Source organism: Bufo bufo, chromosome 11 (genome assembly GCF_905171765.1).
Source record: "Bufo bufo chromosome 11, aBufBuf1.1, whole genome shotgun sequence".
In the NCBI taxonomy this organism is placed as follows: domain Eukaryota; kingdom Metazoa; phylum Chordata; class Amphibia; order Anura; family Bufonidae; genus Bufo; species Bufo bufo.
This window is the reverse complement of record NC_053399.1, coordinates 75,167,391-75,191,612: the sequence shown is the minus strand read 5'-3', so window position 1 is coordinate 75,191,612 and position 24,222 is coordinate 75,167,391. Positions and strand designations below refer to the sequence as shown.

General features: G+C 43.3%; 1 protein-coding gene across 1 annotated transcript in view; it reads right to left on the bottom strand.

Moving 5' to 3' along the window:
- Nucleotides 1-24,222, bottom strand: part of EXD1 (exonuclease 3'-5' domain containing 1) — a 104,496-nt gene that overhangs the window by 57,466 nt on the left and 22,808 nt on the right. Inside the window, exons 3-4 of the mRNA XM_040411815.1 lie at nucleotides 24,088-24,179; nucleotides 23,637-23,698 (exon numbers count right to left, since the gene is read on the bottom strand). Coding sequence (XP_040267749.1) covers nucleotides 23,637-23,698; nucleotides 24,088-24,112 — 87 coding nt within the window. The 5' untranslated portion in view covers nucleotides 24,113-24,179. The remainder of the gene's footprint in view (nucleotides 1-23,636; nucleotides 23,699-24,087; nucleotides 24,180-24,222) is intronic.

Genomic DNA, 24,222 nt, shown 5'->3' with positions numbered 1-24,222 from the left:
ATCAGGAGTTTACACTTGCTGCCTAGCTAATGAGTCAAGAAATAAAAATATAATTAAAAAGAGAGTGCCAGATATATCTGTAACGTCAGCAGAGATAGAGCTATGGAGATCAGCAGTATGGATCCACAGTGCGTGTTCATTAGCAGCGGCAGCTCAGGCAATCAGACCATAGGTTCCTGTAGTAAATCTCAGCCTCACTTCGGTATTCTGATCCATCCCGTCTGTGTGATGTCACTAGTGCTGAGCGAATCTAAGCCAAACTAACTGACTTCGATCCGTATTTCAGTAAAAATTTTATTTGCTGTGAGGCAGAATTTCCTTGCGCTTCATTATAACGAATCTAAATTTTCCTGAAATTGCGGTTGGAAAAAAAAACAAACACTCACCTCATCCATTTGTGCGTAAAGAGTCTGTCGCGGCCATCTTGATTGCAGAAGCTGCACAAACTCTTGTGCAGGCTGACATATGACGTCATCGTGCTGGCCAGGTGCGGTGACCTCATCAGTGATGACATCACCACGCCCCCGCCAGCATAATAATTTCATCACATCACTGCGCAAGATTTTGCGCAGTGTCTTCAATCAAGATGGCCATGACGGCCTCTAAGCGAGCAAATGGATGAGGTGAGTATTTATTTAATTTTTTTAGCCTGATTAACTCTGAAAGGCGTAAATTGTAGCCTCAGATGCCGCAATCAGCAATGAACGCGGCATCTGAGGGATTCAATGACGTGTTGCCGGAACCTCTGTATTTTGGATATGTTTACCTGTGGCTGGAGTTTTACACCTTATCTATGGACTGAGACATTCGGCCTGCTGGTTTAGTGAGCTGGACCGATTTCCCTTTTTTTTTCATATTCTATACAGCACAAGTACTTTATAGTTCGAGATAGGAGAGGGTATGGATCTCAATCTGCAGTCTGGAGAAAAAGCTAAACGCAATTAATCTTACTTTAAGGCTGGGTTCACACTTGAGCGTTTTACAGCGCGTTCAAACGCGCTGTAAAACGCTCAACACATGAAAACCAATGCTTCCCTATGGCCCTGGTTCTCACTTGAGCGTTTTACAGCGCGTTTGAACGCGCTGAAAAACGCCCTACGCTCAAACAAGTTATTGAGCTTCTTTGGGGCGTTTTGACGCGCTTTTGATGCCATAGGACACTGCAGTCAATCACACAAACGCGCGTCAAACGCGCGTTTACTATTGCAAAAAACGCGCATAAAAACGTGCGACAAAAACGCGCATATAAAATGCGCTCAAGTGTGAACCCAGCCTAAAGGTAAGAATGAATTTGGAAGCAAGAAAGATAACCTCATATGTTGACTTAGCTACTCATGATATGCTACCACTAGAGGGAACACTTTGAGAAAACTTACAGCGCATGAACTTTATTCAATGCTAAGACAGGAATATGTTAGTATTTCAAGAAACTTCATACTCAAAATTCTCTAGAAGAATCACAAAGCTTCCAGCATCTTCATTCTAAATGATGCAGCTTCGTATGGAAAACTTGTCCAAAACAGCATCAAAAATTACACAATTATAGAAAATAATAGCAATATATATATACTGCAGGAGTACACCTGGTAATAGATATATACTGCAGGGCTACCCCCAGTAATAGATAAATATACTGCAGAACTACACCTAGTTACAGATATATACTGCAGAGCTACCCCCAGTAATAGATAAATATACTGCAGGACTACCCCTGGTAATAGATATATACTGCAGAGCTACCCCCAGTAATAGATAAATATACTGCAGGACTACACCTAGTTACAGATATATACTGCAGAGCTACCCCCAGTAATAGATAAATATACTGCAGAGCTACCCCCAGTAATAGATAAATATACTGCAGGACTACACCTAGTTACAGATATATACTGCAGAGCTACCCCCAGTAATAGATAAATATACTGCAGGACTACCACTGGTAATAGATATATACTGCAGAGCTACCCCCAGTAATAGATAAATATACTGCAGAGCTACCCCCAGTAATAGATAAATATACTGCAGGACTACACCTAGTTACAGATATATACTGCAGAGCTACCCCCAGTAATAGATGAATATACTGCAGGACTACACCTAGTTACAGATATATACTGCAGAGCTACCCCCAGTAATAGATAAATATACTGCAGGACTACCCTTAGTAATAGAAAAATATACTGCAGGAGTACACCTAATAATAGATATATACTGCAGAGCTACCCCCAGTAATAGATAAATATACTGCAGGAATACCCCTAGTAATAGATAAATATACTGCAGGACTACCCCTAGTAATAGATAAATATACTGCAGGACTACCCTTAGTAATAGATAAATATACTACAGGACTACCCCCAGTAATAGAAAAATATACTGCAGGACTACCCCTAGTAATAGATAAATATACTGCAGGAGTACACCTAATAATAGATATATACTGCAGAGCTACCCCCAGTAATAGATAAATATACTGCAGGACTACCCCTAGTAATAGATAAATATACTGCAGGACTACCCCTAGTAATAGATAAATATACTGCAGGACTACCCCTAGTAATAAATAAATATACTGCAGGACTACCCTTAGTAATAGATAAATATACTGCAGGACTACACCTAGTTACAGATATATACTGCAGAGCTACCCCCAGTAATAGATAAATATACTGCAGGACTACCCCTAGTAATAGATAAATATACTGCAGGACTACCCCTAGTAATAGATAAATATACTGCAGGACCACCCCTAGTAATAGATAAATATACTGCAGGACTACCCTTAGTAATAGATAAATATACTACAGGACTACCCCCAGTAATATAAAAATATACTGCAGGACTACCCCTAGTAATAGATAAATATACTGCAGGAGTACACCTAATAATAGATATATACTGCAGAGCTACCCCCAGTAATAGATAAATATACTGCAGGACTACCCCTAGTAATAGATAAATATACTACAGGACTACCCCTAGTAATAGATAAATATACTGCAGGACTACCCTTAGTAATAGATAAATATACTACAGGACTACCCCCAGTAATAGAAAAATATACTGCAGGACTACCCCTAGTAATAGATAAATATACTGCAGGAGTACACCTAATAATTGATATATACTGCAGAGCTACCCCCAGTAATAGATAAATATACTGCAGGACTACCCCTAGTAATAGATAAATATACTGCAGGACTACCCCTAGTAATAGATAAATATACTGCAGGACTACCCCTAGTAATAGATAAATATACTGCAGGACTACACCTAGTTACAGATATATACTGCAGAGCTACCCCCAGTAATAGATAAATATACTGCAGGACTACCCTTAGTAATAGATAAATATACTACAGGACTACCCCCAGTAATATAAAAATATACTGCAGGACTACCCCTAGTAATAGATAAATATACTGCAGGAGTACACCTAATAATAGATATATACTGCAGAGCTACCCCCAGTAATAGATAAATATACTGCAGGACTACCCCTAGTAATAGATAAATATACTGCAGGACTACCCCTAGTAATAGATAAATATACTGCAGGACTACCCCTAGTAATAGATAAATATACTGCAGGACTACCCTAAGTAATAGAAAAATATACTGCAGGACTACCCCCAGTAATAGATAAATATACTACAGGACTACCCCTAGTAATAGATAAATATACTGCAGGACTACCCCTGGTAATAGCTAAATATACTGCAGGACTACCCCTGGTAATAGATATATACTGCAGGACTACCCTTAGTAATAGATAAATATACTGCAGGACTACCCTTAGTAATAGATAAATATACTGCAGGACCACCCCTAGTAATAGATAAATATACTGCAGGACCACCCCTAGTAATAGATAAATATACTGCAGGACTACCCTTAGTAATAGATAAATATACTGCAGGACTACCCCCGGTAATAGATAAATATACTGCAGGACTACCCCTGGTAATAGATAAATATACTGCAGGACTACCCCTGGTAATAGATAAATATACTGCAGGACTACCCCTGTAATAGATAAATATACTGCAGGACTACCCCTGGTAATAGATAAATATACTGCAGGACCACCCCTAGTAATAGATAAATATACTGCAGGACCACCCCTAGTAATAGATAAATATACTGCAGGACCACCCCTAGTAATAGATAAATATACTGCAGGACTACCCTTAGTAATAGATAAATATACTGCAGGACTACCCCCGGTAATAGATAAATATACTGCAGGACTACCCCTGGTAATAGATAAATATACTGCAGGACTACCCCTGGTAATAGATAAATATACTGCAGGACTACCCCTGGTAATAGATATATACTGCAGGACTACCCCTAGTAATAGATAAATATACTGCAGGACTACACCTAGTAATAGATAAATATACTGCAGGACTACCCTTAGTAATAGATAAATATACTACAGGACTACCCCTAGTAATAGATAAATATACTGAAGGACTACACCTAGTAATAGATAAATATACTGCAGGAGTACACCTGGTAATAGATATACTGCAGGACTACCCCTGGTAATAGATATATACTGCAGAGCTACCCCCAGTAATAGATAAATATACTGCAGGACTACACCTAGTTACAGATATATACTGCAGAGCTACCCCCAGTAATAGATAAATATACTGCAGGACTACCCTTAGTAATAGATAAATATACTACAGGACTACCCCCAGTAATAGAAAAATATACTGCAGGACTACCCCTAGTAATAGATAAATATACTGCAGGAGTACACCTAATAATAGATATATACTGCAGAGCTACCCCCAGTAATAGATAAATATACTGCAGGACTACCCCTAGTAATAGATAAATATACTGCAGGACTACCCCTAGTAATAGAAAAATATACTGCAGGACTACCCCCAGTAATAGATAAATATACTGCAGGACTACCCCTGGTAATAGCTAAATATACTGCAGGACTACCCCTGGTAATAGATAAATATACTGCAGGACTACCCCTGGTAATAGATAAATATACTGCAGGACTACCCCTGGTAATAGATATATACTGCAGGACTACCCTTAGTAATAGATAAATATACTGCAGGACTACCCTTAGTAATAGATAAATATACTGCAGGACCACCCCTAGTAATAGATAAATATACTGCAGGACCACCCCTAGTAATAGATAAATATACTGCAGGACTACCCTTAGTAATAGATAAATATACTGCAGGACTACCCCTAGTAACAGATATATACTACAGGACTACCTCTAGTAATAGATAAATATACTGCAGGACTACCTCTAGTAATAGATAAATATACTGCAGGACTACCCTTAGTAACAGATAAATATACTACAGGACTACCCCTAGTAATCAATAAATATACTGCAGGACTACCCCTAGTAACAGATATATACTGCAGGACTTCCCTTAGTAATAGATAAATATACTGCAGGACTACCTCTAGTAATAGATAAATATACTGCAGGACTACCTCTAGTAATGGATAAATATACTGCAGGACTACACCTGGTAATAGATAAATATACTGCAGGACTACCTCTAGTAATAGAGAAACATACTGCAGGACAACCCCTAGTAACAGATAAATATACTGCAGGACTACCCCTAGTAATCAATAAATATACTGCAGGACTACCCCTGGTAATAGATATATACACATGGAGGACTTCCCTTAGTAATAGATAAATATACTGCAGGAGTACCCCTATTAACAGATATATACTACAGAACTACCCCTAGTAACAGATAAATATACTGCAGGACTACCTCTAGTAATAGATAAATATACTGCAGGACTACCCTTAGTAATAGATAAATATACTACAGGACTACTCTTAGTAACAGATATATACTGCAGGACTACCTCTAATAATAGATAAATATACTGCAGGACTACCCCTAGTAACAGATATATACTGCAGGACAACCTCTAGTAATATATAAATATAATACAGGACTACCCTTAGTAATAGATAAATATACTGCAGGACTACCCTTAGTAATAGATAAATATACTGCAGGACCACCCCTAGTAATAGATAAATATACTGCAGGACCACCCCTAGTAATAGATAAATATACTGCAGGACTACCCTTAGTAATAGATAAATATACTGCAGGACTACCCCTAGTAACAGATATATACTACAGGACTACCTCTAGTAATAGATAAATATACTGCAGGACTACCTCTAGTAATAGATAAATATACTGCAGGACTACCCTTAGTAACAGATAAATATACTACAGGACTACCCCTAGTAATCAATAAATATACTGCAGGACTACCCCTAGTAACAGATATATACTGCAGGACTTCCCTTAGTAATAGATAAATATACTGCAGGACTACCTCTAGTAATAGATAAATATACTGCAGGACTACCTCTAGTAATGGATAAATATACTGCAGGACTACACCTGGTAATAGATAAATATACTGCAGGACTACCTCTAGTAATAGAGAAACATACTGCAGGACAACCCCTAGTAACAGATAAATATACTGCAGGACTACCCCTAGTAATCAATAAATATACTGCAGGACTACCCCTGGTAATAGATATATACACATGGAGGACTTCCCTTAGTAATAGATAAATATACTGCAGGAGTACCCCTATTAACAGATATATACTACAGAACTACCCCTAGTAACAGATAAATATACTGCAGGACTACCTCTAGTAATAGATAAATATACTGCAGGACTACCCTTAGTAATAGATAAATATACTACAGGACTACTCTTAGTAACAGATATATACTGCAGGACTACCTCTAATAATAGATAAATATACTGCAGGACTACCCCTAGTAACAGATATATACTGCAGGACAACCTCTAGTAATATATAAATATAATACAGGACTACCCCTAGTAACAGATAAATATACTACAGGACTACCCCTAGTAACAGATATATACTGCAGGACTACTCCTGGTAATAGATAAATATACTGCAGGACTACCCCAAGATTATATATTATATATATATATATTATTTATTAAAAACAATTAAAAAAAAGTACAGGTCAAAATACAAGTCAAATATAAAAATAATAATACATAGTAAAGTAATATCTAACATGGGATCTGTATAAGACTTTAGCATGAAAGTCTGCTACTCATTAACAGACAGGGCTGTATTTATAGCTGGGGCCACCTTAGGCACCACGTCTGGACACTACCTATAAAAGTAGGTGGGCTCAACAATACCAGGTACCAGCAGGGCCAAATACCAAAGCACAGCAAAATATATTGCCCCAGCAGAACCAAATACCGCAGGGCCGTACAATATATGCACCAGCAGAACCAAATACCGCAGGGCAGTACAATATATAGTTGCAAGAAAAAGTATGTGAACCCTTTGGAATGATATGGATTTGTGCACAAATTGGTCATAAAATGTGATCTGATCTTCATCTAAGTCACAACAATAGACAATCACAGTCTGCTTAAACTAATAACACACAAAGAATTAAATGTTACCATGTTTTTATTGAACACACTATGTAAACATTCACAGTGCAGGTGGAAAAAGTATGTGAACCCTTGGATTTAATAACTGGTTGAACCTCCTTTGGCAGCAATAACTTCAACCAAACGTTTCCTGTAGTTGCAGATCAGACGTGCACAACGGTCAGGAGTAATTCTTGACCATTCCTCCTCACAGAACTGTTTCAGTTCAGCAATATTCTTGGGATGTCTGGTGTGAATCGCTTTCTTGAGGTCATGCCACAGCATCTCAATCGGGTTGAGGTCAGGACTCTGACTGGGCCACTCCAGAAGGAGTATTTTCTTCTGTTTAAGCCATTCTGTTGTGGATTTACTTCTATGCTTTGGGTCGTTGTCCTGTTGCAACACCCATCTTCTGTTGAGCTTCAGCTGGTGGACAGATGGCCTGAAGTTCTCCTGCAAAATGTCTTGATTAACTTGGGAATTCATTTTCCTTCGATGATAGCAATCCATCCAGGCCCTGACACAGCAAAGCAGCCCCAAACCATGATGCCCCCAGCACCATACTTCACAGTTGGGATGAGGTTTTGATGTTGGTGTGCTGTGCCTCTTTTTCTCCACACATAGTGTTGTGTGTTTCTTCCAAACAACTCAACTTTGGTTTCATCTGTCCACAGAATATTTTGCCAGTACTGCTGTGGAACATCCAGGTGCTCTTGTGCAAACTGTAAACGTGCAGCAATGTTTTTTTTGGACAGCAGTGGCTTCCTCTGTGGTATCCTCCCATGAAATCCATTCTTGTTTAGTGTTTTACGTATCGTAGATTCGCTAACAGGGATGTTAGCATATGCCAGAGACTTTTGTAAGTCTTTAGCTGACACTCTAGGATTCTTCTTCACCTCATTGAGCAGTCTGCGCTGTGCTCTTGCAGTCATCTTTACAGGACGGCCACTCCTAGGGAGAGTAGCAGCAGTGCTGACCTTTTCCAAGGCTTTTAGAGATAATTTTATGACCCTTTCCAGCTTTATGCAAGTCAACAATTCCTAATCGTAGGTCTTCTGAGAGCTTTTTTGTGTGAGGCATCAGTCACATCAGGCAATGCTTCTTGTGAAAAGCAAACCCAGAACTGGTGTGTGATTTTTATAGGGCAGGGCAGCTGTAACCAACATCTCCAATCTCATCTCATTGATTGGACTCCAGTTGGCTGACACCTCACTCTAATTAGCTCTTGGAGATGTCATTAGTCTATGGGTTCACATACTTTTTCCACCTGCACTGTGAATATTTACATGGTGTGTTCAATAAAAACATGGTAACATTTAATTCTTTGTGTGTTATTAGTTTAAGCAGACTGTGATTGTCTATTGTTGTGACTTAGATGAAGATCAGATCACATTTTGTGATCAATTTGTGCAAAAATCCATATAATTCCATAGGGTTCACATACTTTTTCTTGCAACTGTATGCACCAGCAGAACCAAATACCAAAGCACAGCACAATATATTGCCCCAGCAGAACCAAATACCGCAGGGCAGTACAGTATACTGCGCCAGTAGCACTACTGTCAGGGCAGTGCAGAGGAGATTAGGGAGTGTTGGCTGTAAATAATTCACCAATATTTTTGACAAAAGTTTATTATCATGGTTAAGCAATAAAATTGGATGGTAGGATTGAGCCTTTGGCGGATCTTTGCCCAATTTAGGGAAAAGTACCATTCAGGAGTCAGTAAAACAAATAGGAGTTGCATGAGTAAAAATCAAGTTAAATAGCCTAGTGAGGACAGGTATTACATCAGGGGATAGGATTTTGTAATATTCTGCTAAATGGCCATCTGGACCTGGCGTTTTACCATTTGATGGCACAAAAATGGGCCTCACACCTTCTCCTCCCTGATAACAGAGTCTAGAAAATAATTAATATTTGGTGGGGAAAGGGGGTTAGCAGGGGCTGCTCTGCAGAGAATTTCATAGTAGTCACTACATATCTGAACAATTAGAAGTAATGGCGCCAGTCACAGGATTTTGCAATTGGAGGGTTGTTTTATGACGTATGCCGGTTGTGTCTCAGTGGAAGGGGACAAGACAAACCCAGATTGTGCCTGCAGCATAGACTTATCTAGTTCATCAAATTTTCACTTTTATATTTGCTTTCTACGGGAGATACTGAAGAGGTGGCCTCTCATTACCACTTTTGTAGTGACCCACCACATTGGAATATTGTTACCATGGATGGCATGGTCATCCAGATAGTTGTGCTAATGTTGCCTAAAACAGGCTTTGAAATAATTAGAATCTGCCAAGTAGTATGGGAATCTCCATAACCTCCCCTCCATAATGGGTGGATGCGAGACCAGGTGTTCAGCAAAAAGTTGTGGTGAGTAGGGCGAATCAATCAGGCACATCTTTTGGCTGTCATGTCTAGGTTTACGCTGTCTAAATTTTACAAAAGTATTAATAAACCCAACGCAATGTGTCCCTTATAAGGAGAAAAACATCCTGTTTATGGTTTTCTTTTCTCATAGCAGCATGATTCGAGGGGAAACCAGCACTATAGAGCAGACCAGTGTGATGCTTAAATTCAAGATTAACCCTTTCCTGATACAGAGATTTTCAGTTTTTCGCTCCCTGCCTTCCCGGAGGCATAACTTTTTTAGTTTTCCATTCACATTGTCACATGAGAACTTGTTTTTTGCTGGACAAATGCAAATTTGCATGCAATATAGTGAAAAGCAGGAAAAAAAATTCTAAATAGGGTGGAATTTTAAAAAAAATAAGAAAAATTCAATTCCGCCACAGTTTTACGTCGTACACTATGCGGTAAAACTGACTTGTGCTCTGCATTCTCCAGGTCAGTACGATTATGGCGATACCACTTATGTATAGTTTTTCATGGATACTGAAAAAAAAATATATACTTTGAAAAAATAAATAAAAATTCTGGTCATCGCCACATTCTGACCCCTATAACTTTTTTTTATAGTTATGTCTACGGAAAAGTGTGAGTGCTCATTTTTTGCAGGAAGATAGTATATAGTTTTCGCTAATATCATTTTGGGGTGTGTATGAATTTTCGATCACTTTTTATTAAATTTTTTTGCAAGTAAAGCGATGAAAAAACAGCAAATTTGATGTTCTCCCCCCCCCCCCCAGTTATGCTGTTCAACCTACGGGATGTTTTTTTTATATTCTAATAGTAAGGGCACTTTCGCACGTTGTGATGCCCATGATGTTATTTTTTTAAAATTGTTCATACATTTTTATTTTATTTTGGAGAAAGGAGGGTGGTTTGAATTTTTATATTTTTTTTAATATTTTTGAATTATTATTGTTTTTTTTTTATCCCCAAGTGGACCACAACTTGCAATCATCAGATTGCAACTTGTATAGAATAATGGAATTTGCTCCACTATTCTATAGTTCAGTGCTGCCACCTGCTGGCATGAACTGTGATTTACAAATAATGAGCCTGTAAGCCCAGTACAGGTTCAGATTCATTATTAGCATAGGATGCTTTCCCAGATCTCCACAGGGTGAAAGAACTCCTGACTCGGAAGCACTCACTTCTGGATTTTAGCAATCACAGATGCCGTGGTCACATCTGACCATGCCATCGGAGGGGTTTAACGTCCACTGTCGACATTACCGCCAATCGTGGACATTAGTAGCGGGTGTCTGCTGTATGAAACAGCAGGCACTCTGCGGCTATGGTGCTCTCTCCGTTCAGGAGCGGGCTCCATCTTTAAAGACCCGACATCCGCTGTACATGTCGGGATGGGGTTAAGGCCTCTTTACTGTAAGAACTGTGAATCTGTGGAATAGACTTCCTCAGGACGTGGTCACAGCAGGAACAGTGGACAGTTTTAAAATGGGTTTAGATGAATTCTTAAAAGTAAACAACATTAATGCTTATGAAAATTTGTAGAAATCTGAGTCTCACTCCCCTTTTTCTAAAATTCACATCCCCACCTATCCCTTGGCTGAATTTGATGGACTTACCAGCAGAGGTCGCAATAACGCCTGTACAAGCGTCATAGACGCCTCTTCAGGCCATTTTACTCCCTGGAAAAAGTCTAAGGCGTACCAATACGCCTTAGACTTTTCCCTGCCATTCATCAGTGCAGTGAGCGCTGTGAACGGCACGGGCAGCGCAGCGATGTGGCTGCTGCCTGAAACAACCAATGACAAAGCTCCTTACAGTAAGGAGCTTAGTGATTGGTTAGTTTGAGCGGGCTGCCGGAGCTTATGGCACACCGCTCTGAAGAAAGGAAGGAGGTGCACGCGATCGTCACTGGCGGGGTAAGTGGCCTTGCTGCAGTGCCTTGTTTTAACTTGTTCAGCCTCACATGCTGTATGAGTCTAATCCGGCTATGAACACACATGGATATGTGAGCTATAGCGGTGCTCGTCCGCTGTGTGCGCCCTGTCAGGGACCAGCCCTGCTAGTAGTAACTGTCCGGTAACGCCACATTTCGCACAGGTTACCCATAAGTGACGGCCGGCAGCATGGTGAGTGTTGTGTCACCGACAACGTTTTAGTTTCCCGCCCTTATCTGTAGTGTACAGCTCCTAATGTGCAGGCAGCGTGCGTCATGAGGACTGAGGAGTACAGTACAGCTGTTACCTATAGCAACCGGAGACAGCCTGTTCTGTAATTAGAGGAAGCCGCCACAGTCTGTGCATAAGTCATAACCCCAACAGCCACATTACCCCCAGAACAGGACAAACCCTTTAAACCTGATAAAATCACTGCAACAGTGACCTCAGTGGTGCCGACCCCTGAGCGCAACAGTGACCTCAGTGGTGCCGACCCCTGAGCGCAACAGTGACCTCAGTGGTGCCGACCCCTGAGCGCAACAGTGACCTCAGTGGTGCCGACCCCTCAGCGCAATAGTGACCTCAGTGGTGCCGACCCCTCAGGGCAACAGTGACCTCAGTGGTGCCGACCCCTCAGGGCAACAGTGACCTCAGTGGTGCCGACCCCTCAGCGCAACAGTGACCTCAGTGGTGCCGACCCCTCAGCGCAACAGTGACCTCAGTGGTGCCGACCCCTCAGCGCAACAGTGACCTCAGTGGTGCCGACCCCTCAGCGCAACAGTGACCTCAGTGGTGCCGACCCCTCAGTGGTGCCGACCCCTCAGCGCAACAGTGACCTCAGTGGTACCGACCCCTCAGCGAAACAGTGACCTCAGTGGTGCCGACCCCTCAGCGCAACAGTGACCTCAGTGGTGCCGACCCCTCAGCGCAACAGTGACCTCAGTGGTGCCGACCCCTCAGCGCAACAGTGACCTCAGTGGTGCCGACCCCTCAGCGCAACAGTGACCTCAGTGGTACCGACCCCTCAGCGCAATTTAAAATTGTCTAAATTTGCTATTTATGCATGGTAGACCGTCCTAGAGGACTAGTAATGGTTTCCCTGCATAAATAGCAACCCCTTAATGTTATGTAGGCCTTCATATTAACTATTTGAATTACTGTAACTTTTGTACTCCTCATCGGCTGAAAATACTCCTCAAAAATGGTAAGAGGAGTATTTTTACTCTTCCAGAAAAAATGTAGCGCGACCTCTGCTTACCAGTATGTCTTTTTTTAACTGTATCAACTATATACTATATACAGTGTGTATATATATATATATATCCTCTGCCCTCCTGTCTCCCTGATATTTTTTAAGACATTTTTTATGTATGTCAAAGGAAGGCAATTATGTGCAATACAGAAAAATAAGCATGAAGAATACAACAAATGGTATACAATCCAGAACATTAGAACGGAAGTTCTTCTTATTGTCAAGATTCTTCGTCCACCACCAAATGCGGAATCAGTAGTGCTGTGTCAGTTGTATGTCAGGATAAGTAAAAAAAAAAAAAAAAAAAAAAAAAAATTATATATATATATATATATATATATATATATATATATATATATATATATATATATAAAAAAAAGAGACGATATGTGAAGAAAAGATAAGGGGAGTAGGGAAAAGGAAGGCGGGATAGGGATATAGCATATCATAATATCTTGTATGCCGCTGTACAAACATAACACTGCATAAGGCCTCATGCACATGACCGTTATTTTTTTCCATTTACAGGCCGTTTTTTGTGTTCCGTATTCTGTCCGTATACGGAACCATTTATTTCAACGGGTCCGCAAAAAAAACCCGGATGTACTCTGTATGCATTCTGTTTCCATATTTCCGTTCCGTTGAAAGATGGAACATGTCCTATTATTGCCTGCAAATCACGTTCCGTGTCTCCATTCAAGTCAATGGGTCTGCAAAATAAACGGAACACATACGGAAATTCATCCGTATGTCTTCCGTATCGGTTCCATTTTTGCGGAACCATCTATTAAAAATGTTATGCCCAGCCCAATTTTTTCTATGCAATTACTCTATATTGTATATGCCATACGGAAAAACGGAACGGAAAAACGAAACAGAAACGGAAACATAACGGAAACAAAAAACGGATCCGTGAAAAACGGACCGCAAAACACTGAAAAAGCCATACGGTCGTGTGCAATAGGCCTAAGAGTCCAATCAGCAGAAATCACGTCTGATCTTGTGGTGGGGCAAACTAAACAACCCCGTCAGCTGCCTAATGGTACATTCAGCTATAAGGCTGTCTCTCATAATGTGTCAGCAATTAACTGCCACATCGGCCATCTTTTTAGGAATTTCTCATGTGTTCTCTCTGGTTAATTTTCGCCATCCATTCCTGAAATGAAAGAGGCTGAGTATAGCCAGTGCAGGGGAATCAATGGCTTTGCAGTCGCAATAAAATGCGTAATAACATTCTTTTTGGAGGGGGAGTAACATTTGCTAGGTCTAGCTAGGGCCATCGTACTGAGAGTCACCAGAACCGATCCTTCTAATGACATCTTGTGGAGATCAAAGGATATGTCCACCACACGTGCGAGAGGGAGCCCACATCATCCCCACACTACCAGCATCTTTTCACATTTGATAGCCCCCTGACATACAAAAGTGCGGGGGTCATGTACCACCTGGTAAGGAGTTTGTAGTGCTTTTCTTGGAGGCGCACATACAGTGAAAAGCCATGTGCTGTCTGAAGGATTTGCAGAGTCTCTGCTGAGGTTATGATGAGATTGAGCCCCCACTCCCTGCTATGACCAAGGCTGACAGTGAATAATCCTTCTGTATCCCCGATGCCCTTAATAACCAACTGGCCGCCGGGAAATACATGAGTGGGCAGTAAGCACTCACTATTGAGAAGAAGGAGAGACAGGAAGAAGCGGATTTATAACATATAATGTACCCATATACTGTAAATCAGTTTATCCTTGTTTCTCCTCCTCAATAGCAAGAACTAACTACTGACTCTCATGCATTTCCCGGCAGCTGGTTTCCTGCGTGCCAGGGATACTAAAAGATTATTCACTATCAGCGCTGGCCATGCTGATCAGTGTTGAAAGAGTAAAGACAGGAAGAGAGAGTATATAAATACATTATATAGCACAGATGTTTATATGTGTGTAGGAGGGAGCAGGGAGGGAAAAAGAATTAACCCCAGCCGTCGTCACAGTACAGCGCAGCGCTGACTGTAAAGATGGATATGCGCTTCGCAACGCTCATTTAGAGTGGAAACTTTAAAGCAATTTTTCACATAAAAAAGAAAAAAAAAAAGGAGGAGATTTTTGTGGTTTCACCTGTAAAATCTCTTTCTCGCTGAGTTCATTGGGGGACAGACGAAGCACCCACCCATTGTTTTTTGCATTGTTACCGCACATGGCGGTGGTTGGTTATCGGTTGGGGTTCAGTTTTTGTTCGTACCTACTGGTGTAGGCGGTGTTCTGACTGTGTTGTCAGTTCTTTTCTGCTACTCCTAGCTGAGGAGGGTATAGATGGCAGGGGAGGAGCTATCAGTTTGTGACAACACAGTCAGAACACCGCCTACGTCAGTAGGTACGAACAAAAACTGAACCCCAACCGATAACCAACCACCGCCATGTGCGGTAACAATGGAAAAAACAAACAATGGGTGGGTACTGTGTCCCCAATAAACTCAGCGAGAAAGAGATTTTACAGGTGAGTCAACAAAAATCTCCTTCTCTCGCTCGTATCATTGGGGGACACAGGACCGTGGAACATCCCAAAGCAGTCCACGGGGAGGGAAAAACAATACTCGCCCATGGAAAAACTGCCCTCGCGGACGCTCAGGACACAGCTGCCTGCAAGACTTTACGGCCCAGGGCAGCATCTGCCGACGCCAGAGAGTTCACCTGGTAGAATTTCGTGAACGTGTGTAAGGAAGACCACGTTGCCGTCTTACACAACTGGACAGCTGAAGCATGATGGAAGCGGGCCCAGGAAGCACCAACCACTCTGGTTGAGTGGGCCGTGATTCCAGGGGGCGGAGTCCTGCCCGGGAACTGTATGCCTCGGTGATTGCTAAGCGTATCCACCTGGCAATCGTCACCTTAGAAGCGGCACATCGGTTACGAGGACTGTCAGGAACCACGAATAAAGCATCTGTGTGGCGGAAAGAGCTAGAGATTGACAGATTCTCAGAGCTCGAACCATGTCAAACTTGTGAAGAGAATGCTCCCTAGGATGCGAGGGAGCTGGGCAAAAGGAAGGGAGGACAATGTCCTCATTAACATGGAAGGCCGATACTACCTCCGGTTGAAAGGCAGGTATGGGACGGGGCACCGCCTTATTCTGATGAATCGCTAAAAAAGGTTCCCTACAGGAAAGCACTGCCAACTCTGAGACGCGCCTGATGGACGTGATAGCCACCAGGAATGCAACCTTCCAGGAAAGATGGACACTGTCCGTAGCGGTTCAAAAGGCAAGGGGGGCCGATAGGGGAGAATAATATGAGCCACCCCTTTAGGAAGGTTTTAACTGGGCCTTTCAAAGCTAGAGGGCGCTGAAGCAAAATGGACAGCGCCAACACTTGACCCTTTAAGGAGCTAAGAGCAAGTCCCAATTCTAAACCTGATTGCAAAAAAGAGAGAATAGTGGAAAGAGAGAAGCGTAGTGGAGGGAGATTACGTTTCTCACAGAAGCCAAGATAGGAGCTCCAAGTCCTGTAGTAAATTTTGGATGAGGCTGGTTTCCTGGCTCAGATCATGGTGTGAATAACCCTATCAGGGAAACCTTGCTGTTTAAAAATGGCGGTTTCAACAGCCACGCCGTCTGCGGCGCATGCCTTGGGATCTCTTGTGCGAGAGAAGGTGGGAAGTTTGCGGTTGAACCTGGACGCCATCAAGTCCACCTCCGGACGATCCCACCGGAGACAGATCTGTTCGAACACCTCCGGGTGCAGGGACCATTCCCCCGGGTCCAGAGTCGTCCGGCTGAGGAAATCCGCCGCCCAGTTCTCCACTCCCGGAATGAACACTGCTGAAAGAGCTGGGACATGTAGCTCCGCCCACCTCAGGATTTTTGCCGACTCTCTTAACGCAGGGCTGCAGGTACCCCCCTGGTGGTTGATATAAGCCACAGCCGTGGCATTGTCGGATTGAATCCGTAATGGCTGGCCCTTCAGAAGAGGGGCCCAATGGAGAAGGGAGAGACAAGATGTTGATTGGACTCCGATTGAGACCATAAGCCCTAGACCTTCCTGGGAGGGAAGACTCCTCCCCATCCTTGAATGCTGGCATCGGTGGTAATGATTGTCCACGAGACCAGGAGAAAAGACTTCCCCAACTGCAAAGTCGGGGTCCGGAGCTACCACCTGAGAGCTAGACGCACCTGTGTGGGCAGAACGATGTGACGGTCCAGGGAGTCAGTGATTTGTCCCAACGAGTCAGGATCCCTAGTTGGAGCCGACGGGAGAAAAATTGTGCAAATTGAATCGCCTCGAAGGAAGTGACCATAGCCCCCAAGACTTGCATACAGTAACGGAAAGATGGGCGTTTGCGATGGAGAAGCAGACGAACTGACCGCTGGAGTGCCAGCTGCTTGTTCACAGGGAGGTGGATCAACGCCTCCTCCATGTCCAGGGTCATCCCCAGGAACGCGAGTCATCTGGCAGGGGCCAGGGAGGGCTTCTAGAAATTCACCAGCCAACCGAACTGAGTGAGGGTATCCAAGGTGATATGAAGACTGGCCTCGTTCTGAGCCAAGGTTGCTGCCTTTACCAGAATGTCGTCCAGGTAGATACTCAAGGTGATGCCCCTGGAACAAAGCAGAGCAAGTAGGGGAGCGAGGACCTTCGTGAAGACTCGCGGTGCAGTTGCCAGCCCAAAGGGGAGGGTGACAAACTGGAAGCGAAACGGAGAAAGCGCTGGTGTGCCGGGGTGATGGGGACGTGTAGGTACGCATCCTGAATGTCTAGGGAGGAAAGGAATCCTCCCTGATCTAGTCAAGCAATGACGGAGCGAAGGGACTCCATCCGGAAGTATTGAACCCGGAGGAATTGGTTCAACACTTTGAGGTCCAAAATTGGCCGGACTGAACCCTCTTTCTTTGGAACCACAAACAGGTTTGAATAAAACCCTGCAAATTTTTCTGTCCGAGTGACCGGGGAGATCACTCCTCAAGCTAGGAGGGAATGAATTGTCTGGAATAAGGCGGAGGCCCTTTCTGCCTCCTTGGGTACCTGGGACCGGAAGAAGCGCTCCGGGGGAGGGGGAGGTAAACTCGATTTTGTAACCTGATGTGACTACTTCGAGTGCCCATGCGTCTGAGATGTGGCCCCACCAAATCCCCTGATAAAGGAGGAGACGGCCCCCCACCCGCGAGGGTGGGGGCGCACTTTCATGCAGAGGCCTGTTTGGTGGCCGAGGAATGGGAGGATTGAGTCTTTGGCCTCCAGGCCGATTGAGACTTAAAGAACGGCCTTTTCTTCTGTTCCTGTGTGGTAGCAGCAGGAGACACCCCTGAAGCTGGCCATGTACCGGAGGTGCAGCGAAAGGAATGTCCCCGTATAAACGAGGACCTAGCGGGAGGGGTACGCTTGGACTTATTCTGGGGAAGGTGTGTACTCTTCCCGTCCGTAGCCTCTGAGATCATCTCATCCAGACAGGTACCAAACAAACGGCAACCAAAAAGGTGATGTCGAGGGCGGAAGAGTGGGCAACTAAAGTACCCGCGTCCAAGGAAGCCTCACAAAGGTACTTCCCTGCCTGAGCAATCTGCAGAGCTTGGGACTGGAGCTCCGCTAGGGGGAGGTACTTCGCCAAACTCTAATGCAAACGGAGCGCCCATTGAGAGACCGCCTTAGCTACCCAAGCGGAGGCGAAAATGGGAAGCAGAGCTGAGCCACTTGCTGCAAACAGGGACTTAGACACTGTCTCCATCAGACAGTGTAGTGGATCCTGGAGGGAGGAGCCGTCAGCTACCGGAATGGCGGTGTTTTTGGCCAGACGTGCAACCAGAGGATCCACCTTGGGTGGGGGGGGGAAGCCCATTTACTTACGGACTAAGCCGGGAAGGGATATAGTAAATCAAGTCGCTTAGGCGGGGCAAAGAGACGATCTGGGTGGTCCCAGGCCTTGGCAATGACAACAGAAAAGTCATCATGCAAGTGAAACACTTTTGGAGTTTGCCTGGAGCGGAGAAAGGACACTCCCTGGCTAGTGGAGGGAGGGTCGTCCTGCACCTGGAACGTGTCCTGGACAGCAATCTTTAGAAGATTGTTCCGAATCCATGTCAGATAGTGAATCACCAATCTCCCCTTCGGACAGGACGTCCCCAGAAATGGAGGATATGTCCGAGCGTGACTCAAAGAAATGACCGACTCAAGGCTGGGGAGAGAGTAAAGAACGTCCTACCAGCAAACAGAGGCTATCCAGGTCCTATGCTCCTCCCGAGACGCAGTTGCAGCAACAGAAGCGCGGGAAGAAGAGAAGGAACAGCCTGCTGCTGTGGCGGGAAGCGAAGCCCTGCCCCTTCCTCTCAGAGGGAGGTACCACATGTGGCCTGTCCGGGTGTAAAGCTAGGGTCTAAATTTGAGCCGCGGCCGACCACTGAGTATGCCGATCAGCCGCCAGAGGAAGTAGGACCAGAGCCGGAGTCACTGCCGCCCGCGGCAGACCCTATTTTCAGCTATAGGGACGGAACGCTCATCGGAGCGGGGAGGCATGGCGGGACGTATACTCATCCACCTGATGCTGTCCATTTCCTCCTTCATCCGGCAGAACCAGCAGGGTCACCCCTTCAGCCACTGGCACATAGCTGGCAGGAAGCTGGAACAGAGGGCTTGGAGATATGGGTGACCCTTAGGCTGGGGGGAAGCAGGGGAGCGATGCTGCCCTGGTCCACATTGGCTTCTTAGGGGGAGGATGGTCAGTGAGGGAATCAGACACCGCTATACACCCTGGGAAAACAGAGAGGCTAGGTGACTGTTTCCCATCCTAAGGAGAAAGAAAAAGGAAAAAAATAAAGAGAATTACATAAAAAGCCACCCTGCAATATGCAGGGAGGTCTGCCTCCTGTGACACTAAGCTAAAAACTGATATGCTCTCTCCTGGCTGGGGAGGGTATAGCTGGCAGAGGAGGAGCAATCTCTTTCTAGCCTAGTGTCGCCTCCTAGTGGCAGCAAATACCCACGGTCCTGTGTCCCCCAATGATACAAGCGAGAAATAAAAACAATAAAGTACATAAGGAAAACATTTCCTATCCCTGACCGTACACATTTAGAACAAAAAAAATGGCAGTTACACTTCAAAACTTACTGATGCTTAAAAAACGGGGTTATTTAACATGAAGGTAACATTTGAAGTCAGTTTTCCTTGAGTCTGAGTTGTCGTACTTTGCACTAAGTTTATCAAATCATGCAATGCTTGTCAAATTTGGAGCATCTTTTGTGTAGAAATGGTACACCAGTTTTCTACACCACCGCCCAACAGCGATAAATCTAAAACTAATTAAAATAGTCAACCACACCCACTTTTCCACCCATTTTTCAAATATGAAATGATGTAAAGTGGTGTACAAATGAAAATGTTGCAAAATATTTGCACAAGTGACAAAAAAATCAAAATGCCCTATTTTGTGACATTTTGAAGACACATTCTCAAGTGAAGGGCTTGATAAACTCCCCCAAAGTTTCTATAGCACTACATACGGAATACTGCCTGTATGAATATCTGTGCAAAAAAAAATGAACCCTTTAGAATGATATGGATTTCTGCACAAATTGGTCATAAAATGTGATCTGATCTTCATCTAAGTCACAACAATAGACAATCACAGTCTACTTAAACTAATAACACACAAAGAATAAAATGTTACCATGTTTTTATTGAACACACCATGTAAACATTCACAGTGCAGGTGGATAAAGTATGTGAACCCCTAGACTAATGACATCTCCAAGAGTGAGGTGTCAGCCAACTGGAGTCCAATCAATGAGATGAGATTGGAGGTGCTGGTTACAGCTGCCCTGCCCTATAAAAAAACACACACCAGTTCTGGGTTTGCTTTTCACAAGAAGCATTGCCTGATGTGAATGATGCCTCGCACAAAAGAGCACCTACGATTAAGAATTGTTGACTTGCATAAAGCTGGAAAGGGTTATAAAAGTATCTCCAAAAGCCTTGCTGTTCATCAGTCCACGGTAAGACAAATTGTCTATAAATGGAGAAAGTTCAGCACTGCTGCTACTCTCCCTAGGAGTGGCCGTCCTGTAAAGATGACTGCAAGAGCACAGCGAGACTGCTCAATGAGGTGAAGAAGAATCCTAGAGTGTCAGCTAAAGACTTACAAAAGTCTCTGGGATATGCTAACATCCCTGTTTGCGAATCTACGATATGTAAAACACTAAACAAGAATGGATTTCATGGGAGGATACCACAGAGGAAGCCACTACTGTCCATTGCTACATGTTTACAGTTTGCACAAGAGCACCTGAATGTTCCACAGCAGTACTGGCAAAATATTCTGTGGACAGATGAAACCAAAGTTGAGTTGTTTGGAAGAAACACACAACACTATGTGTGGAGAAAAAGAGGCACAGCACACCAACATCACAACCTCATCCCAACTGTGAAGTATGGTGGTGGGGGCTTCATGGTTTGGGGCTGCTTTGCTGTGTCAGGGCCTGGATGGATTGCTATCATCGAAGGAAAATGAATTCCCAAGTTTATCAATACATTTTGCAGGAGAACTTAAGGCCATCTGTTCACCAGCTGAAGCTCAACAGAAGATGGGTGTTGCAACAGGACAACGACCCAAAGCATAGAAGTAAATCCACAACAGAATGGCTTAAACAGAAGAAAATACGCCTTCTGGAGTGGCCCAGTCAGAGTCCTGACCTCAACCCGATTGAGATGCTGTGGCATGACCTCAAGAAAGCGATTCACACCAGACATCCCAAGAATATTGCTGAACTGAAACAGTTCTGTAAAGAGGAATGGTCAAGAATTACTCCTGACCGTTGTGCACGTCTGATCTGCAACTACAGGAAACGTTTGGTTGAAGTTATTGCTGCCAAAGGAGGTTCAACCAGTTATTAAATCCAAGGGTTCACATACTTTTTCCACCTGCACTGTGAATGTTTACATGGTGTGTTCAATAAAAACATGGTAACATTTAATTCTTTGTGTGTTATTAGTTTAAGCAGACTGTGATTGTCTATTGTTGTGACTTCGATGAAGATCAGATCACATTTTAGGACCAATTTGTGCAGAAATCCATATCATTCCAAAGGGTTCACATACTTTTCTTGCAACTGTAGATATATATATATTTACCAGGATCAGCCATAAATATCCAATAGGTGCGGGTTGGGTTCCAACTCTATGATCAGCATCTATCTTGAGAATGGGCATCCTATGTCCTGCTGTGAATGCAGATGTGGGCACGCATTCTTAGGCCTCATGCACACAGCCGTTGGGCGGCCGTTCTGTGCATTGGGGACCGCAATTGCGGGCAACATCCATGTAGCTTGCTGGACCCATTCAACTTGAATGAGTCCGTGGTCTGTCCGCACTGCAAAAAAATATGTCATATTTATTTGCGGTGCGAAACAACGGAAAGAAACACCATGGAAGCACTCTTCCAAAGTTCCGCTCCGTGACTCCATTCCGCGTCTCCGGAATTGCAGACCCATTTGCGGGCCGCAATACGGCCACGGCCGCCCAAATGAGGCCTTATTCAGTTATTTTGTGCCGCCATCTACCTCTATTGACAGCAGAAGGATGGGAAGGCACAGGAAGACTGTTCCTGAGATACATACATGTCATGAAGACATGCCATAATTTTTTTAATTGGAATATCGCCATATCTACTAAAAGATATGAATTTAGGTAAATAGGCTATGAACAATTGTATCTAAAGAAAAATAGGATAATTTTGCAAAAAACTTCTCTCAATGTCGGCATGTAACTTAAAGGGTTTGTTTACTCCTCAGGGGTCTTTTGGACAGAGCTTCCTCGCCCCCCTCCAGAGTGGCCCGACCTGAGAGGGAATCATACTTACTTGATCCCCGCAGCTGGATTCTGGTTTCTTCGCTCTCCCCCCACCACTGTATATCTCTGGTCTACTCAAGTCAACATCAGGTTTGACATGGGTCTCGCGGCCGCTGCAGCCAATGACTGGCTGCAGTGGTGACATGTCCCTTATGTGTCACATGACCCAGTGACATGATGTATGAGAGACATGTCACCACTGCTGCCAGTTATTGGCTTCAGAGGCCACATGGCATGTAAAACCGGATCTGGACATGGAGAGACCGGATGTCTGTAGTGGCAGCAGAGGAGCTGGAACCCAGCAGCAAGGTACAGGTACCTCTACAAGTCCACCCGCATTGGGGGAGGGGTCTGCCAGAAAGTCCAAAATGGGTAAACAACCCGTCAAATAAGGATATGCCATAAATGTATAAAAGACATATCTATCCTAAAATTGTACCAATAAAAGTGTCAATTCAGTCCACAAATAAACATGCCCTCAACACGTTCTGAAAAACAGAAAAAGTGCCGTATGACTCAGAAATTGTTGACCAAAAAAAAACTAGCAAAACATAAGACTGTATACATTTGGTATTGTCCTAATCATACTGACCCACAGAATAAAGTTAACATTTCATTCATATTACACAGTTAATGTCGTAAAATAAACCCAAAAAGGACACCAATGACCCCTTAGTAGACTGCATAGTCCTGCCTTTTGGTGCTGTTGGCCTCTCAAATTTTATTAACAAAAACATTCATTTAAAAAATAACAATATGCATTTACTTACTGCTGGTCCAAACGTTGGTTGGAACTGGTCTATCACAATATAATTTATGTCTTGATCAGCACCTGCAATAATAAAATACTAAAAAATGTTTTTAAATATCGAAAACATGCTAAAACAAAAATAATGAAACGTTCATAAAGTTCCCAATGTACAGTTCTTTAACTGATGCCAGTTTGAAACTGTAACTGCCTCGGGACTCGAGGTCTACCACTTTGGGGCACATTCATTAAGACCAGCGTTTTAGACACCAGTCTTAATTAGGCCCTGCGCTGGCGGTGGATCCGCGGAAGTTATGTAGAGGCGCTGGCCCATCCACAGCAGCACCATCGATCAGATCAGAATAACACAACCAATAAGACTTTAATAACACAACCAATAAGACTTTAATAACACAACCAATAAGACAATGGAACAATTGTATTTAAATCTAGAAATTTCTCAGTTGACGTACCTGAAGAGTCAATGCTTTGTTTCATCCTTTGAAGAGTTGTTGCATCAATCTCTTCATGTTTAACACCAGGCTGTGACAGGATGTTCCCACTGCTAACAAATCATAAGAAAATATTCAAAAATGAGACTCCTTAGT